Raw genomic sequence first — 12,970 nt, 5'->3', positions numbered from 1 at the left:
ATGTGACTGTTGCACAGCAATAATATTGTAAAATGCTAACTGGACTGGACCTTGCATTTTTGCACCTGACCTGGCAGCTGGCACAAAAACAATAATTTTCTTTGCAATTTTTTATTCATGAGAAAGTGCACAACACTTATTTGCCCTTTCTCGCACGGATCTTTTTCTGGTAGAACTCCAGTTCTTTGCCCTCAAGAATGTATCCATCGGCTCGGCCACTTTGACCAGGTCTTGATGAAAGACAGGCAAGGATGCGGCCCTGCACAAACTGTTCTTCCAACCCATGTGCTACCTGAAAAAGAAATTTGTAAAATTGAATCATGCTCTGATGGACAACCACATAATATCATTTAACCCCCCAAAACTTGGACCGGACAGAGATATGAAAAAACGCTCGAGAAAAGTTCACACACAATTTGACGCTTGAGAAAGTTCATACACAAAATTTAGTTAAAGCACATCACTCATTGAATTATTTTGGGCTATGGGTAGTTAAGCTGGAACATGTTTGGTGGAGAGCAACAACCACTCTGGAACATTAGACGGGCCTTCCGATCCAATCGTAAATTATTAGCAAACTGGCCATGAGTAAAGTATTAGGGCAGTGCTATTGTTGCCATGGAGATTGGAGCAGATTGATGAATCAAAACATGTAATAACAGGTAGTTTTAAACTACAATTATTTTGTTGTATATACCTCTAGTACAGTTTGATTAGTACACTGCCTATTTCTCAATATAGCAAATATATCAACTAACATTGCTATAATGTATGTTCTTGCTATGAAACCTTATGTTACAATATTAGCAAAACCATATTATGGAATTCAGAGAAGTTGCAGATACAAAAAAGTTAAACAATACCTTTGGCAACTTCTTGCGCTCATCATACTTCCTTTGGAGTTTTTTGGAACGCTTTTTGTTAAGGACCTCTTCCTCTGCCTCTGTAAGCTTGGCTGACTTTTTGCGCCCAAGAGGGGTGGCATAATGAGCTTCATACCTTTCAACAAAAAAAACATAAAGATAATGGACATCTTTAAGATTTTCATGGTTCCAACTTTGAGTCAACAATGGGCCTGACGTCACAATGCTGCAGGTAAAGATGGGCTGAAAATGCATTGGTTTAGAAAGGAGATTTTTATTGAAACGTGTGTAGCGCAGTCCTAAAAAAAAAGGAAAATTTTACTTCAGGCAAATCACAAAGTGATGACAAATATAAGTACCAAGCACCAAATATGAAATTCTACGCTTAGGCGAAGAAAAATGTCTGGAAATAATGGCAACTAGCAACTTGGGTTTTGTTTTCATTTTTGCTGGGCGAAAAGTCTTGATTGCATCAAAACTGACAGCAGATGAAGACTAAAGCTCTGTTACGTTTTCTGGTGGTGTGTACAAGTAAGTTTGAAAAAATTTTTAAATTTTAAAATCTTTTCTAAATGGACCTAGAAAAAGGAGAACATGTGTATAATTTCGATTTTCAACACTAAGGAGACAGCAAATGTGTACATCAATGCAAAGATGTGTTGGTTGCAGTTAATTTGAGACCATTTTCTTCACACAAACATAAATTTTAAGTTTTAGTGCTTGGTACTTATTCGACAATATCTATTGTTGCTGTGATATCAGTCCCAATGTTGATCCATGAATAGCATCTTGCAGAATTTACTTTTTACATTATTTTTGTTTTATTTTCTAAAGTGAGTGGGAGCAAGATTTGGAATTATTATTTCGTGAAAAAGGTTAAAAAAACATAACAACCTTAGCGAAATAATACTTCACAACAACATATTAAGTTCAGTTAGGCAGATTATGTGAAAAGCACAATTGCTGATTCTGTAGTTCAGACACATTAATTAATACCGTCTTACAAGCATAGGACAAACCGCTCACTGGTCCAAAAAAAAGGAAAATGCCCTCACCACTGTCTGAAGGGAGTACTGTCGATTTGTATGATGCAGTTCTTCACAAGGGTTTTGGTACGGAGCAATTCGTTGTTGCTGGCATTATAATTCACATCGATGATACGGGTTTTGCGCGAAATAGCTTCGGAACCCCAAGAGAAATTTCCGTGATCAAGTCTCAGACCTCTGAACTTGGTGTTGCCGCCACGGGTTCGAACTAAATGGATCCTCTTGGAACCGATTTTGGTGTTAGCAGCTGGTCTACCCAACTCAAACTTTCGCTTCTTGCGGGGCTGGGGCCTTTTGCCGCCTGTTGCTCGTCGCTTATGCCACGAATCCTGAGAAATACCCATCTCGCCTACAACTCGTTTACACCGAGATCGAAAAGACGGATTTCGATGCAGCACGCATTTACCCAGTCGACTTTTTTCGCTATAACGAATAGTGTTTTTTATGATTGTTGGGATATTTTTTTCAGGTTTTCGTTGAGATATTTGTCTTTAGTTGTCTTTGTAAATCAACATATTGTAGGGTATTCATTAAATCAAGACGTCCATTTCGTTTCTAAATTTTACATTCTTGACTGCGTATGTTACATCATTTCATTATATTTCCACTCAAAACTGTATCAACAATCTCCCATCCATTGACTGATCACACCAAATAAACAATTTAAAAAAATCATTTATTTGTATTTTTACTGGTTTTCAAGCACCTTCAGCAAAGTTTTCATACACAAAAATGACATGTAAACCAAAGAAAATTTTACCGACTACAGGTCTAAGAACTCGATTTTGTCTAAATCCAGTTGCAGCAAAAAAATCTTTTGTGATTGGTTTGAAAGTTCAGGCATTAAAAGTTTGGAAATGAAATATTTAGCCAACCACATGACTTGAAAAATCACTTGGTATGCAGTGAATAATCACCTCGCGTTCCACACTTATTGCAAATAATATTTATAGCGTATGTGTATACCTGTATGACGACGTAATTTTGGAAATTTTCAAAAGCAAATCACCGTTTTTGTGTGAAGACAATGCTAGCATTATATGTTTATTGTGTTTGATTCAATTGTGTTTTTTTACTGTTGTTACGTGTACTTTTTAATTTACTGTGTCGTTTCGTATACTTTTCAGAAATTATAGAAATACCCTCAGCCGCTAGATGACGATAAAGTAGTTACGAAAACGTTAGTCCGTCCCGTGACGATAGGACAAAAAAGTCCAACTTGACCATTTCGTGAGCTGTTGCAATCATAAATTAAGGATGTTGCTTTATTTATTTTTCTCTTTTTACTGTTGCACCCGTGACCCAAAACATTAGGCAACCCTTGCGTAACTGACATAACTTTAGTCAGGGATTGTGCTCATTATGGTAGCCCTATACCTACTACACGCTGTGTGTTACACAGTATATGCAATTTTATTCTGCAAAGCGGTGGTAAGAGTAACAACGCATCACAAAACATTTTGATTTGAACAAAAAATATAGAATAGTGCAGTGTTGTAGAAACGAATAGTGAAAAAAACGTCGAGACTGTCTGTATGTTTTCTAACCGCCCCGTTCCGAAAACCGATGTCACCAGCTTCTTGTACGACGTCAACGCCCTTTGCCAGGAGCGTTAATTACCTCATGCTGAGCATTTCAAGCAGTTCCACTCGGTTGATCTCGCCGTTGCCGTCATTGTCGATAAAGTTGATCATTTCTTCGAACTACACGGGAAATGAGAAAATAGAAAAAGAAATCACCTGACGGCGAGATTGAAAATGCCGCACGGAATATATGTGGCGCAATTAAAAACAACCTTCCCCATCAAATCGATACCATTCGAATGGAATTGAATTTGATGCTGTTTTAATTGGCTTTGAATCAATAGCCAAGAAGCAGTTTTGACTTTGGAAATGGAAAAATGTTTTCATTCATCACGGCAATATTTTGGCAACTCTACAGGAATTACCATTCAGAAAATTGGTAATCTTGTTTGGCGCATTATGTTTAGAAAACTGAAAACGGATTTTGACCACCGGAAAACAATCAACCGAAGAACAAGGTGCAGAATTATAACGATTTGACCGATCATAAATTGCCACTGAGTTCGTTTGATTCTATGAAGAAGTTTAATCGTTTGTGCAGGCTAAAGCAGCTCACGGATAAATAAAAGTTTATTTATCACACGTATATGGTATGTCGATATCGGTTTAACAGATATTTCGTCGGTGGAAAGTAGTCTAGTTTGGCCTAGTACATTTTTGCGTGGAAATACTTAAAACTCTTAACTGTTCACTTCAATATTCAGTTTCTGAAAATTTTTTGCAAATGCGGGCTGCTTTGCAATTTCACATTCATTTCAATTCCTTTCGCTAAAAGAGTGCTATATCTATTGAGAAAATGTGAATACGGTATTTGACCCTACGTTAGTGTGAATTTGGAACTTTTTTTACAAACACTGGTCATATATATAAAGACAGAGACTCTCACAAAAACGCAACCTACACAACACAATTACCAAAAGAAATACAATTACCTCCTCAATGGGTGCCATCCCGGAGAGAAAATCATTCCAGATGTTGCGCAGTTCGTTCACGTCTATACTTCCTTTTTCTTCGTGGTCGAACACGCGAAAAATATCACACAAATCTTCATCCTCGTTGTTCGCTTTGTCAAAGCTGTAAAAACATTGCAATGTGGAGTTCCTGTGTGTTTAAGGCGACTGTATTATGCTTTGCTGTACTTTTCCATCTGCAGATGCTGTACAAAAAATTATATTAAAATGCCACAGAATAGGTCACGCCTTTCTCTCCCATAAAGGGGCGAAATTTTTTCAACATATAGATTAAATGCCGACCTAATAAATTATTAACGAGTTGGCAAAAAACTTTCTGTTAACGTCGGTTAATTATTCTTTTACTTTCACTTGAGAAATAATAACCTACATCGTGTAAACCAAATTAATAAGAACACATTTGGGTCGAAATCCCCACTCGGGTTATGAAGCAACTGCGCTTTGATAAGCAAAACCAAACACAAGCTTTAAAATTACAAATGTGCATAACAGCCTCATGCATGCTTAACAAGTTTTGCTTATGCAGCAGACGCATCCCAAGCTCCCCATCAAGTCTATGTCTTAAAACCGAAACGACTGCAATTGGCTGCAAAGGCGCGTTTGATTAAAAAGCCGTTTGTTTTGCAGATTACACCACAGATAGTAGCTATTTCTATCAAACACGCGGAGTAAAAATGGCGTGACAAGTACCTGGAGCACGGCTGAAACCGTTTTGCCGCTGATCAGTTTTTGGGCCAAACAAATAAAGACCTTTTAAATTATTGACGGCCGGCACTCTGCTCAAGACGCAAACTTGATAAATATTTGATACAATAATAACTGTCGATGCACAAAGTGACAGCGTGCGGTTGGGGTCGGTCCAAATATGAGTCACTTGCTTCCGTCTACCCAGCAGCAATTTTGCTTCGATTTAAAGCCATATGGACCCTGGTCAATATCTGTTTAGTCACTAATTCACACATTTATAAGTCTTCATATCACGCAACGGCGCCTTGTTCTTGCTTAACAAATTTAGTGGTAATATGTATGTTCGACAGACTTTCTGAAGCCAATAGAGCGGCCAGAAAAAGTGATGCCACACGATGTGACGTCATTGGTCTATTTATCGGTTTCAATTTCCTGTAGGTTGCGTGGATAGTCAACCAAGAATACGAAACAGATCTCGTAACCAGAAACCGCCGACGCGCTGTAAAAAATTAATTTTACGGGCTCTTAAAGCCAACGAAACAAATTTAGCCTAGTGTTCGTATTCGTTGCGAATCTTTTTTCTACGCCAAATTTCGAAGTTACAACCGTATACTTTGAATAATTGCATAAAAGAAAAAAATATATATTGTTTTATGATTAAATTAATACCAAAATAAATTAACAAAAAAAAATCGTCAAAAATGACTTTTTACGTGATGAAAAAGTAGTTAATGACATCGAACAGTCGACAGGTAAATTTAGTTAAAGTTTAAGCAAAACAACAATTGCAAATTTATGTTTTATTTATTGTGACACGTTGTCACCTCTGTCAAGCAAATAATATTTGTTTTTTGATATGATTATTGCGAATATTCGATGCTAAAATTGTAGTTTATTGGAATAATAAACGAATTTCGGATGACAGGATGCAATGGCTTTCTGAACTATAACATGCAATAAAAGTGATCTACCCATTTTTCGAGCCAAAACTTTATTATGCCTGTTGTAGTTTGTATTAAATTTGTAGACACTATTTCATAACTTCTGTCATGATTATTGGTATATTCAAAATAAAACTAAATGAAAAACCTATAGGAAAATATAAAAACAAACATTTCCTTCGATAATAACCGCGAAAGATTTTTGTCTGAAAACAATATTTCGTGATAGGTCTCCAGAGTAACACTTTGTACCGGCATATTTGCGGTACATTTAGTGTGACGTTTACCACTACATACGTTGTTCGCCCCGTTTGCTTAACACAGAATGAAAACCTCTCGTCATCGGCCGTGTCACAACTTACTATCCAATCATGATGATAAACTCGTTGAAATCGATTTTTCCGTTTTCGTCCATATCGACCTGGTTAACGAGTTCACGCAGTTCAATGTCGCTCGGATTGTGGCCCAAAGTACGCAGGAGACGCCGCAATTGTTTGGAGCTGATAATGCCGCTAGAATCCTGCAAACACGGATTGCCGAATAAAAAACTAGACTTTTTTGTTTTTTGACATGCTTGTGTTGTGTTTTTGAATGCCTTCATATGCGTTGCGTTTTTTTTTAAAAAACTTTAGGAGATGCAGTGTAAACGCAATGTAAACAACAGTTTGGGCAAAGTCTCCGAACCAGTCATATTGAGGGTCACCATTAGCCCATCAGATAAAAAGACGGGCAGCTATTTGATGACGCAAATGATTAAAATTGTGATTTGTTTCAGTCATATTGCCCGATCCTTAGAGCTATTATTAATGACTTGGGGCACGCGGGCTCCAAAATACATCTTAAAATGTCTAACGCGCACTGCGCCATGAACCAGCATTCCACAATTAATGATATAGGCACGTTTAAAAGAAAACATGCCCATCGAATATTTTGGACGTCTCTCAGAAATAAACACATTTGCATTTTCTTAGAAATAACCACGGTATCGCGACCCTGCTTATACCATTTAACCGGTATTTTTCACGTGACTCAACGCCTGTAGGTGTCCAAATGCATTGATTTGGGAACTGAAAGTGACTTGCGCTGCATAAAAAAGCACTGAATGACGGACAGCAAAATCAAAGTGGCGTCGACGGAGGTAAAATGACCGCGATTCCGTGTTATCGGACGAACTCGTGTATAAGGGGCTCGATCAATAAAATGTCCGAAACAATGCGGTTTGTATATGCTGACAATAACCTCAGAAATGCAGATTTTTTTCAATGATTCAAATTATTTACGTCATTTTCGGCGGCGATTTAATTATTTATTTCTACAAAGGCATTGACGTTCTACAGATTTTCGCAAACTAAACACTTTTTAATTCCAACCACCCGCGATCCTACAACTTGATTTAAGTCAATTAAATATACTGTTTCTCCGCTTTCTATGTTGATCACGCTATAATTAGACATTCCCGCACTTCGTAACGACCAGCATCGCTTTTATATCGAAAAATTGTGACAAAGGAAAGTGAGTTGGTTGGTTGTTATTGCTAATGGGGCAAAATGGGTTTCCATTTCAGTCCGAATAAGGACCTAATGTGTTCCTCGTTTTACAACTTCTGTAATAAATCCTAAGTGGTTTGTTTCACAAAAAGCTGTTAAAATTATGTGCTACCAAGTCTGTTGGCCATAAAGCTATCAGGAGATTTTGATTATATGAACTCTCACTGTTCATTTTAGACGGAAACGTACTTTGTCGAACTTGGCGAAGGCGTTCTTGTACTGCACCAAGCGTTCCTCTCCCATCTCGCAAAGAATGTCCTCGACGATGCTCTAAAAATATACATTGATTTACGTCTATAGAAAAAATACTACATCTATAGCACTCGCCAAATAGAAGTAGGTAATTTTAAATGGTTTCACGCTGCTACAAAACCCAACAATTGGAATTTCTCCGTTTGGTCGTTTATCCTCACCAAAAGGCGCTTAGTGTCGAACAAAACTTGGAAGGACGAAGAGCGGCGATCCATATTTCTTATCATTCATTATTTAGGGAAACGATGGAACCCGCTTTCCCGCGGGGCCTCCGCGGTCCTCTTTGTCTTGAAACTCGCGCGCGCCACAGTGCGAGGGGGTTTCCCCTCAAATAATTACCGACTGTATTAATCGAAGTCTGCGGTTTTGACGGTGCGGTTTTCGAACCAGGCTAAAACCACGGTATGCTGTCGGTCGAACATGTTGATACTGAATCCCTTAAGAAGTTTTATACCAAAACCGGGTTTCGGCACAAAATCTTCCACTGTTTTTTCTCGCAAGATGCGCTTGGTTATAATTGTGTTTGGGCACGTAGTAAAAAATTAATTTAAACAAAATAACAATTTCGGAGTTTTTATTCACACTACATATGAAAAGATTAATAGAAACTATACTGCTGGATCTATGCTTGAACAAAGCTACCCCGGCATCAAAAAACTGTACATAAGGTGTGTAAAAATATAATAAACAACGTAATGTATTAACAGAATTGTTTCAACTATATTCAAATTATATTATCTTTTCCGTGGTTTCTCAACGCTTCCACCCGTTGCATGTGGCAGGTTTTTAGTTGTGTAAAGGGCGTGTTGTGAGGTAATGGAGAGCCTTTACTTTATTTTATTTTAACCTAATTCTTAATTTGCTTTTATAGACACTGATGATGCTTTTAACGAAGCGAAATATATATGTCTAATTAAAGAAGACTGAAAGATTTTAACCTGAAACGAAAGTTTCCTAGACAGTTGTTATATATATAATAAGGTGGAAATCTTCAGGGCCAAATTGCAACAGAATGGGAAATGATTCCCAGAATCAATTCTCAAGCATATTCAAATTATTCACATACTTTCTGTAGAAAGAGCGCTGGGGGCATTTTAAGTTGATATTTTGCAACATGCAACAAGAAAAACAAACGTTAAAGCTACGAGATCTTTTCACTCCGACAAACTTATTTATCGTCAATGGGTAGAAGGTGACAAAAATGCTCCTTAACCGTCAACCACGATATTGATCATAAAAGCAATCAGCAGGAAACCACTCGATTACCTGCACTCTGCGTGGGTCACTGGGCCCGACAGTCATTAACCTTTCGCTTAGAGTCTGTTGCTTCTCTTTGGGCGTCATGTTGTTCCTGGGGAGAAGATTACGCGAGGAGGTGGCACCGACCACGTGGGATACAGCTGAAATAAAAAACAGCGGTGTTTGGTTTATTGTCGTGATAATATCTGTAACTATACAGCGGAGTTCAGAAAAATGATATATTGAGAATAGCGTATAAAAAATGCGCTTTTTCAAAAAATTGTGCTGTTCAATGCTGTTAGTTTCTGAAAAACGCTAAAATTTAACTAATACAGAACAGGGTATTCGTAATTGGAACGCTATTTTTTTGAAATTATGTTCTTGTTATGTAATTTCCTTCGAAATCAAGCGTTTCATCGGTTTAGCTTTATGTGTTTTCATTTAAATCGTGTACATCCACTTGAACTTTTCATGCTTAACAAACATAAACTTGGGCTAAACACAATTATCAGTTTATGTTATTTCTAGACATAATGGCATAACGTACCTATATAATTATGACATAAAAGGTGTCCCTATTAATAAATTATTTGCCTAAATACACCGTTCAGAATCAACCACTTAATTTTAAAAACTATCCTTGAACGATGCAACAAAGAGTTTTGTAACTACTTTTAAACAAAAGCTTGCATCGATAGCATGTCATAAATAACGCCAAAATTAGATCAAGATTATGACTTTTAATCTGCGGGAGTGCACAATCTCACAAACCCACGCACTCCCAAAGGACCCGCGCCGAACACGAATAATATATAAATAGGCGTTATCTGTGAGTCATGAAAGGAAGTTCGATTTACCACATCTGAAAAGGAATTACGCGTAACGACATGGTTTGAAACCGATGACCTCGTTAAATCCACACAGTATTTTCCTTTTTGTATTTTAATACCCACAACATAGACAATATGTATATATTACCATCTGCGAGCGCTGACTTCACCGATCCGCTACGTGATATGGCATCTTTTCTTGACACCGATCCGCTTGAAAGCATCCCAGGTGTGCTGTCGCTGCGGGAAGGCTCGCTTATCTGGCGCGTAAGACTGACTTGCCGTTCTACTCCAACTGCCGTGGTCTTCAACGGACTTGCTGTGGTCGGTTTTGCTTGCTCGCTGGATTCACCTGCTTTAATCTGAGGACGTCGTGTCGGAGTTTGTTCGTGGGTGACTTCAGACGGTGTTTCTACCTTGACATGGCGTTTTGCATTCTCACTGACAGCACTTTTGTGCTGTGGCTGATCGTTGTGGTCGAATAATGAGAACGTGCAACTGTCAACAGGGCGTGCATGGCCCGGGGGCCGAGAATACAAGATCACAGGGTTGTCGTCTTCATCGCTGCTGCCTGACCTGGCGTATGAGGTTGAAGGAGTTCGTCGCCAAGAGTTGGGCACTTCCTTTCTTTTTGGAGCAGACCCGACGCTGGCTTGGCGGACTGGATGCTGGAAAAAATGTTTGAAATAGGTTGAAGCACATCTTTCATATACCACTACAGGGAAAAGTTTAGGTTTATCCAAGCATGTTGTTGAATGGCGTTGTTGTCATTGTGAGAGGTTATTTTAGGGTTAAAACCTTTGCCATGCAAGACGATGCATAACATTTATTATGGCAAAAATTATACTGCAAGTAAAACTTCCATATAATCCTAATCCAAATGCTATATTTGTGTCACAATGAATTTTATGGCACTAGACTCTATCATAAATGCACACGCAAATTGTAAGTAAACAAGTTTGTATCACATTACAAAGTTGGCTCTCCACTTTTCGTTTAGGGCAAGTCCTGCCTGAAGGTACAGCCAGCGCCAAATATAATAAACAATGTCGAGACCACAGAAACTGGCTTTCGCGTACAATATGACAGAATATATCTTGGGGCAGTTTACTAGACAACTAAAGGACGCACAACTTCCAAACTTTTAGCTATACACATACTTGTTGTTGTTGTTGTCGAATTCTTGAACCAGCATGAGCGGCACCCATTTGCAAGTGTCTTCCAGCTCTTGAAGTCTGCCCAGTTGTATCACTGACACTCGGACCACGTTTAACGTACGCTAACCTCTTGTCAGTCACGGAATCCTGAAAACCACAAACCGCCCCTTTACTAACGCAAATGCGCAGCTGCAATCGCAACAACCTGGTTTTAAAATGCTTGAGAGTTGTAATTGAATGTGCGGCACTATTTTGGTCAATTTAACGTCACAGGCAATGCCTGGAAGAATACCGCAGGCTTTTTAATTAGCCCTTAGTTTCCAGTCGAGTTTACGTGAAAAGGCCAATGATACGGCCCGCTGAGGATACCATTTACCTGCTGGTCGTGCGGTTGACCACAAAAAGCCTTCCGCAAATCGTTTTCTCTCTGACTTGAGTTCTTCAGAAGTGGCACAAAACTGTTGTTGCCCGAATTGTTATTCCTATCGAAGTCATCGCCAACGGCTTCCCTCCTCCTAGCTTCGCGCTACATGCATCGAGATCGTAAAAATAATGTTTGTCACAAATTAGAACCGGAGAAACAAATTCATTCTAAACTTACAAAATGTCTTGTGTGACGTCATACATGTCAACAAACAGCACAAAAATAAACACTATCAGCGGTAACTTGCTTTCTGTTAAAGTTTCTTGAGCGTTTCATGACGCTACATGTATTGCAGGAGTACGTTTTACAAAAACTTGTTAAATTGAGCGTATTATTTTTAAGTAATAGAAAACCCAAAATCTGTTTTACCCAAATGAAACCTCGGCGCATGTCTGGGTATTATAGATTGAAGCTTACAGGCCCTTGTTTTGTTAAATTGTATGTTCAACTTTCCGTATAAAAGACAATGATAGAATTCCAGATTCACCAACAATCTATGTACATTGTTTACATTTTGGCGAACATCATGACAGATTTCCTAGAGGCTATGATATACCTGAAGTTTTGTATGTAATCTCGTTCTATACGTCGGAAGTATTGGAGCAAGTAAATCATTTTACCTGATTGCCGTTTAAATCTTTGGTGGAGGGCAGACGTCTGCGCCCAGGACGGAGTTCGCGAGCTTTTACAATGCGCACAGTGGAGGTTCGTGAGGAGTCCATCTCCTGACTCACAAAGACGGTTTTTGAGGGCGACAATTTTTCGTCGGGGTGATGCTCGTCTGTTACAATTCCTTCGTCGGTTGAGGGAGATGTGGAATATGGGGATTTACTCCCGGACGGCAAAGGCACCTTCAACAGATTGTTGGAATCTTTGTCTTGCGAAAGGCTACGTCCACTCGTTGCGTCTCTCTCGAAAGAAGTACCAGGAGCGGGACGAAGGACGCAGCCTGACTCTGTTGACGACAAAGTTCTTGCACTTTCTTCCGATGTGTTACTAAGACGTAGCTGTCGGTTACTGGTGGCTGCGGTCCAAGCCGACCTCTTTTTCATTGCTTCCTTTGACAGGGAAGGCCTGGCAGACAATGAGGACAGGTTTCTCTCTTGAACATTAGTGAGATGATCACTCATATTTTGCGGAAGAAAGATCACTTTCAGGTCGCTTTCGAAGCACCGGGCATGCCTTTGTGAAGACTGCGGCCGCCTATAATTTGCAGCCGGGCGAATGAAACCTTCTTCTTTCGAACATTTTGGGACCGGTGCAGTTCCAGCTCCGAGAAAAACGATGTTCGCACCTTCTTCGCATCGCCTTTCCAATGCGGAAAACCCGGTTACGTCAGGTTCGGTCTCATTCCGCAAAGAGTTTTGGAAGGCATTTTCCACGCATGTCTGACGTTTCTTGACGCTTAAAAATATATCCTTTTCACTTTT

The 12,970-nt window shown here is 39.1% G+C and overlaps 2 protein-coding genes across 2 annotated transcripts; both read right to left on the bottom strand.

The window, feature by feature from the left end:
- Positions 1 to 101: 101 nt before the first annotated feature.
- Positions 102 to 2,296, bottom strand: LOC145894144 (small ribosomal subunit protein eS8-like). Its single transcript, XM_082982615.1, has 3 exons — positions 1,919 to 2,296; positions 864 to 999; positions 102 to 292 (listed from the first exon to the last, which is right to left on the bottom strand). The coding sequence occupies exons 1-3, from the start codon at positions 2,251 to 2,253 to the stop codon at positions 137 to 139; spliced, it is 627 nt and encodes a 208-aa protein (XP_082838741.1). The 5' UTR covers positions 2,254 to 2,296; the 3' UTR covers positions 102 to 136.
- A 1,043-nt stretch (positions 2,297 to 3,339) lies between these two features.
- Positions 3,340 to 12,732, bottom strand: LOC145894861 (uncharacterized). The gene is made up of 9 exons (XM_082983525.1): positions 12,161 to 12,732; positions 11,493 to 11,642; positions 11,120 to 11,263; positions 10,108 to 10,627; positions 9,157 to 9,290; positions 7,828 to 7,908; positions 6,454 to 6,611; positions 4,425 to 4,566; positions 3,340 to 3,612 (listed from the first exon to the last, which is right to left on the bottom strand). Exons 1-9 carry the CDS (start codon positions 12,668 to 12,670, stop codon positions 3,526 to 3,528), a joined length of 1,926 nt encoding a protein of 641 aa, XP_082839651.1. The 5' UTR covers positions 12,671 to 12,732; the 3' UTR covers positions 3,340 to 3,525.
- Between the last annotated feature and the right edge of the window lie 238 nt (positions 12,733 to 12,970).

Source organism: Ascidia mentula, chromosome 3 (genome assembly GCF_947561715.1).
Source record: "Ascidia mentula chromosome 3, kaAscMent1.1, whole genome shotgun sequence".
In the NCBI taxonomy this organism is placed as follows: Eukaryota; Metazoa; Chordata; class Ascidiacea; order Phlebobranchia; family Ascidiidae; genus Ascidia; species Ascidia mentula.
Note: the sequence above shows the minus strand (reverse complement) of the source record. Positions and strands in the feature narration are given on the sequence as shown.